General features: G+C 35.0%; 1 protein-coding gene across 3 annotated transcripts in view; it reads left to right on the forward strand.

Annotated features, from left to right (window-relative positions):
• Positions 1-1373, forward strand: part of carmil3 (capping protein regulator and myosin 1 linker 3) — a 45315-nt gene extending 43942 nt beyond the window's left edge. The window contains exons 39-40 of one of the 3 annotated variants that reach the window (XM_082172733.1): positions 307-414; positions 707-1373. In XM_082172733.1, the coding sequence (XP_082028859.1) occupies positions 307-414; positions 707-747 (149 nt within the window). In that variant the 3' untranslated portion in view covers positions 748-1373. Of the gene's footprint in view, positions 1-306 lie in introns of all 3 variants that reach the window. The other 2 variants (XM_082172732.1, XM_082172734.1) reach the window with 2 other exon arrangements.
• Positions 1374-6768: the final 5395 nt, after the last annotated feature.

Genomic DNA, 6768 nt, shown 5'->3' on the forward strand with positions numbered 1-6768 from the left:
CTTTAAAAAGTGAATTTCATTTCAATAAAAGATGCGATGCTTGATTTACTTTATATTCGCTTATTGCGCTCACTTGCGCCCTCTTGTGGGCATAGGAGACAATACAGTACTTTTTTCCCTCTCACATTAGTATTGGCTTCAGAATTCGAATATAATTGGAATTTTGCGAACATTTAAGAATGAAATTCGAATTTAGCTTTTCAGCTCTAGCATGCATCTTTCATACATCAGCTCCGCATCAGCCTGATCCTCACGTCGTGCCTATCCCCCCCTCTGTGTGTGTGCCCCCTGTATTTACTCCCTTAGGAATGGAGCAGGATAACCGCTGTGATCTGGAAAGATCCTCAGATCGCAAACCCCCTGTGAAAAAACCTAGACTCCCTCCGAAACGAAATAAATCTTTGGATTTCCCCGGTACTGTGTTGTTTTGTGTGTGTATGTACTTCTTGGAAGCGAGAAGCAGTTTAATTGTCTAGTCTGACTGGAAACTGCTTCAGTCATTAGAGGAAATCTTTCCTGTTACATGTGAATGTATCGTGAGCGTGCGAGTGTGCACCTGTCCGTGTTTGTGTGTCCACAGACAGATGGCTCTGAACTGACCTTTAACTAAGCCAGATTAGTAAACAGGTAACGCAAGTAGGCCATCATTCATTGCTCTCTCTCTCTCTCTCTCTCTCTCTCTCTATTCCTCTGTTTACCTCTGCAGGTCATCAGAGTTCGGAGCCAAGCAACGCTGAAGCATCATGACAACCATTTGAACCAAAGCCCTGTGAAAACAGAGGGTCATTGTGATGCTGAGAGGAGAGAGAGGGAGAAATATGATCAGTAGATGAATTTGCACCTTGATGAATTCATAAAGACTCTCTCAGACAATTTTACACTCACATATTCAGCATATTCTTGCTTACTCAAGTGAATTGTTTTGCTCCCGCTTTTACTTAACCATCATTCTTAACCTTCTGCACTTAACAACTATTCCTTTATTTCTCTCTCTGTCTCTCTCCCAGTCTTTTGACAATCTTTGACATAAAGGAACATTTTGATCTATTTATCTTCAAAACCATAGAATGATATTTTGTAAAGTATAATATATAAACAGAACCAATATTTGCACTAATCATCGCTTGATTTCTCGTTTGGTTTGGTGGATGTACCTCCCCTTTATGTCCGACATTACCCATGTGAAGTTTTGTAGTGTGCGACTAACTTATTCTTATCATTTTCCGTCTACTCGATCAATATCATAGCAGTATTACTGTTGTCTTAATCAGGCATTGTTTATGCAACTGGATAATGTTTAAGAATTTGCCGGCCCTAAATGAACTTTATTTTCTACTAAATGTAATTGAATGAATAAAAAACTGAATATCACATGTGCTGTTGTTCTTTTTACTGTACTCTGTGACTAGCCTTTTCCAGACAGATAATAACACCATGGTACATTGTTATACCATGGTACCAAATTATACTCATATTCCATATTTACATAAGATAGCCTACTTCAAAGATGGTACATAAATGTCCAAAAACATGGTATTAACAGGGTAACGTATCAAAAACACCAAATACAACTAGATTTGCATGGAACTTTAAAAAAGTTTGAGGTCAGTAAGTTTAAAAAAAAATTTTTTTGCAATGTTTTAGAAAAAGGTTTTCATCAAGGCTGCATTTACATCACAAAAACGGTTCATAGAAATTAATAGAAAGTTACATGAACATTATCTAAAATAGAAATATTTTCTAACGATGTAAAAGTCTTTACTGTTTCTTTCAGTAATATACATAAATTTCTTTCTAAACAATTCTTACTCACCACATGGTAGCCTACTTAACTACACTGGTAGGCCTACTCCAAAGAAAAGCATGCATTACCGTGGTGCAGTTCAAAAACATGGTTTAACCATAGTAGCCTACGTGTCAAAAACATGGTAGGCCTTCAAACATAGTAACATGTCATACGGTAACATGGTCATACGTAGGCTACCATTTAAATTTGAAACGTAAATGCGGAAACCAACTAAAATAACCAAGGACAGACTGTCATTGCCTTGTAGGAGAATTTAAGAAAAATATTATTAACAGTAGATATGGATCAGTTACTAGTTTATTAGTTGTTTGCCATTTCAAAGCCGATTTCAGTCCATTAGGTTTGATTTAAGTGGATACCAGATGCTATTCTCATAATGTGTCTCTTTTTTTCCTTTAAATGACACAGGAGGGCAGTAGAGGCCCAAAACCAAGCAAACATCCTTGCTATGGAAGAACAATTTTCAAACAGAGATTAAGGAATTTATCGCCTGTGACTGCTGCTTAAGTGTCTGTGAATAACCGCCTCTAAGGAGAATGATCTATTTATTGCATTTTATCACTTCATGAGGCTTTTTATTCCACCAAATTACCCCTTTGAAGCTAAATTTAAAGTTAGAAATCACTATCAGCAACAATTATGAGAAGGTATGAATATTTTCAGCTTTCTGGAATAATTCTGATTAGTCAGTCATTCTGATTTCAAATATTTAAGCATAATGAGCTCTATATTGTATATTTGACCGTTGTCCTTGGCAACCACTCCCCTACAGTGTGCTTGTTAATATTCTCATAATGGTCTCGCATTATCAAATCATTTCAACTAAGGTGATTATTTTATGTGCATTTGTTAACCAAATTGGTAAAAAGCTGTATATTGAGCAGGATTTACACCTCGATCTTTAGTATAGATATTTCAAGATTCATTTGACTGATCCAAAAGAAAATGTCACAATAATAAAACTTTCAATCCACCTAAAGCAAACTTGATCAGAGGCAGCTCTCCTTCAAGCTCAGGAGACTTACTGGAGTTATATATTTTAGGTATAAACTTTTAGATGGAAAGTTTCAGCCTTATGAAATCTAAGCACTGACAGAGAGTGAGATATCGTTTAGATCTCTAAAAATCTACAGGCGACACATGAGTTTTCAAGGATCATTATGAAAAGAAAATTCTGAGTAGCAGGAACTTGTGCAGAAGTTTCCATTTGCTGTCTAGGAGAAATCATGGGGAGATCTTATTTGTGATTTTATTTCTTGAAGGCAAGTACACTTTACAAATTATACACTTTTATCCAATAGTCCACTTTAGACATTCTGCTAACTACAAGTATAGGCCTAATGCAACTACATGTCAACTAACTCTCATTAGAGTATTAGTAGACAGTTATGTTAGGGTTAGTATAATTAGTTGACATGTAGTTGCAAAGTTACTTATAGTCAGTCTGTTGGGGGAGCATTACAATAAAGTGTTAGCAGATATCAAGCAGACAGCCTACTAATACTTTAATGACTGGTAGTTGACTTGTAGTTGCAAAGTTACTTATAGTTAGTAGAATGTCTGGATTATCGTTGTTGTATCGATTAATGATACCTTTTGTGGCATTATGGATTGGTTCTAGGTACTACATTTACAATGAAAAGCCAGTGTTGCTTAAACATTTTTGCTCCATTATCTAGAATATGCATAAAAATGACAGTGTACATTATGCACAGATTGGAAAAACTCCCAATAGTAAATTTCTAACAAATAATGCACAACATCTGTCACAGCAACTCCTGTCACAGCGTCACACACACACACACGCACATATTCACACCTGTTCAGATTGCAATGGGAAAACATCACATATCAAAGGAGCAATTTGTCTTATGTTTAAAATGTAAAAGCCAGAATTATAAGTCATTACATTATTATGTCTTACATGCATTAGCCAAAACACGCATGCTCACACAATCACGGAAAGTCACAGAGGATTGTAAGAAAATACATAAATCATTTCATTAATGGCTTCTCTAACACACACACCTACACCCACCCACACACACGCACACACACACCAACATCAGTGGGGGAGGCTGTAAATGAAGTGACATGATGTTAAAGGCAGCTGCATAAATTATGGGACTCACTTAGGGAACAAAGGGCTGTGAGTAGACCAATATACACATTTATTTTCTGTTAATCACATTCATTAAAGCAAGGATTACACAACACATGCTTATTTAGCCCCCCATCCTTTACAAAAAAAGTACTGTTAGCAAGCGCATTTATATGAACATTAAAAGTTAGATATCAGGCGGACTACAAAACAATAATGGCCAATTGCGAAGTTGTCAGATCATTTAATTCTTCAAATATTATAATACACATATTTGGACCAGTGTTGTTATTGTTAAAACTAAAACTATTAAAACTACTAATTTCTATAATTTAAATAAAGACGAAATAAAATATAAATATTCTGTAACACTTTAGTTTAGGGTCCAATTCCCACTATTAACTAGTTGCTTATACACATGCATATTACTATGGTATTGGCTGTTTATTAGTACTCATAAAGCACATATTAATGCCTTATTCTGCATGACCATATTCTACATCCCCTAATTCTACATAATACCTAAATGTAACATCTACCTTACAAACTATTAATAAGCTATGAGTTTATTGAGGCAAAAGTCAAAGTTAATAGTTAGTTAATAGTGAGAATTGGAACCTAAACTAAAGTGTGACTAAGTATTCAATGAAAAAACTTAACTTAAAAGAACTTAAAATGAAAATGAGAAATGTTACCTTGTTAACTAATAGAAATTTGAAGTACTAAAACTACAAAAACATTAAATATTAAAATTAATTTAAAAGGTAAAACTAAATATAAAAAACGAGTCTAAAAAAAATGACAAAAGCACATTACAAATTACCAAAACTTAAATTAAAAATAAAACGAAAACCAAAAAAAAAAAAAACGAATTCAAAATATGAATAAATAGCCTACTATACTAAAATACTAATAGTACCTAAATAACATCTGAATAAAATAAATGCACTGATTTGGAAAGATAAATCAGACAAATATAAATGATTTTTAAATGTATTGGCCTACATTAAAAAATATATAATGCTATAGCTCTAATATAACTGTAAATGTAAACGTACTTAAAAATATCAGATGGCAATATCATGTAGGCGCACTATGATTCATATGATATTTTATAATACCATGGAGAGTTATATAACATATATAATATATAGAAATATAACTGTAGTAAACGTTAACTATAGTTATCATGTTACTCTGAGTAAAAGAATAGCATACCAAACACCATAGTACTGTTTTGTAAGAGCAAGATACACAAGCATCTAAATCACAAATCTTATCTTTCTCGTAACTTTCACACACTCTGACACACACTCAAGTGGTTCAAGTTGAACAGTGAAAAAAATGAGTAACTCAAGCAGATGGCTGCAATCACAAGAGTCTAGAAAACACCGGAAGAGTCCTCCAATAATCAACGTTTATGAGCTGATTTCAGTTTATGAGACAAGAAAGAGGTAAACAATCATGAGCATCTTGTGCCTAAAACTTTCCCAGCTAATCACAAACCTTTACCGACTTATCACACATTTTCCCACTTCATAATTATGACTCTGTCAGACTGTGTAGGAGAGTGTTCTTCATTTTTGGTGTTTGTGTGTGTGGTGTTTTTGGTGTTAGGAGGAGGCCGTGGAGCATCATGAAGTATTTATAGATGTAAATTAGCTCCCTGTTTCACTCTCTCAGCCCTTTCAACACTACCTCATAATTGGTTTCTTTCCGTCAAAAGTCTCCTCAACAGCACATGAATGTTGTTATATCCTAATGAGGCTGATTAGAATTCCAGGTGTGTGTGTGTGAATTAGATGTGGATACAGGTGTGTCCCCCTTTTCTGTTCTATCGTGTGCGTGTGTGTGTGTGTGTGTAGAGGGCTGGACTGTGTGTGTCAAGGGGTGGCTGCATTAGGGGATGCTGTGAGCCTCACAGCAGATGAGCAGAAGTGAGCCCACAGACTGCCCGATTGATGCCTGATCAAGTAACTTTTTCATTCTCTCCTTTCAGTGCTGTGCTGTGTGTGTGTGTGTGTGTGTGTGTGTGTGTGTGTGTGTGTGTGTGTGTGTGTGTGTGTGTGTGTGTGTGTCATCTCTCTTCTCCTGTACCTTTGTCAGCCCTTTTTATTTGCACTTCTGTGCTGTAGCTTGTTTTTTGTGCCATTTTGTGCCATTTTGAAGGACTTTGGACAATTTATTTCAGATCTTCTAAAACGATCTATCTATCTATCTATCTATCTATCTATCTATCTATCTATCTATCTATCTATCTATCTATCTATCTATCTATCTATCTATCTATCTATCTATCTATCTATCCATCTATCCATCTATCTATCTATCTATCTATCTTGTCTCTCTGTCATGCCTAATGCTACATTAAATTAAATATTATAACAGAAATTTCACTTATATTTCTAAAGAATTTCAGTATGTCGCAGGGTTAGAAACAGATAAGCTTAAGCCCACTTTCAGGAAATGAAATAGCATTTTAATTTATTTTGGCTGATCTTTCTCATTGTTTAAGGATAGATGGATTTTAGGTTGTTCTATATGCAGAACTAACCCACAGATGGTTTCTATATAAACTCTCTAAAGTTCATCTAACTCTCTAATTTCCTCAAGGTTTAATGGCCGTATAGATATTATGTTGGGGAAGTTGAATCATGGGCTTTAAATTATCCTTGGAATATGTTCCTGCCACAGTCTCAGTGAGTAATTGGTCAGTGTAATTGCAAATGCCTGTGCTAGGATGTATATCACACATTTAATGGGTGTATTTAGCTTTTTTGCACATTTTATCAGGCTGTTTATCACCATGTCTTCCCATTTCTTTATATTCTGTGGGATGGATTTCTGTTGCAAAGTGTAG

This window comes from Leuciscus leuciscus (genome assembly GCF_965113295.1).
Source record: "Leuciscus leuciscus genome assembly, chromosome: 6".
NCBI lineage: Eukaryota > Metazoa > Chordata > Actinopteri > Cypriniformes > Leuciscidae > Leuciscus > Leuciscus leuciscus.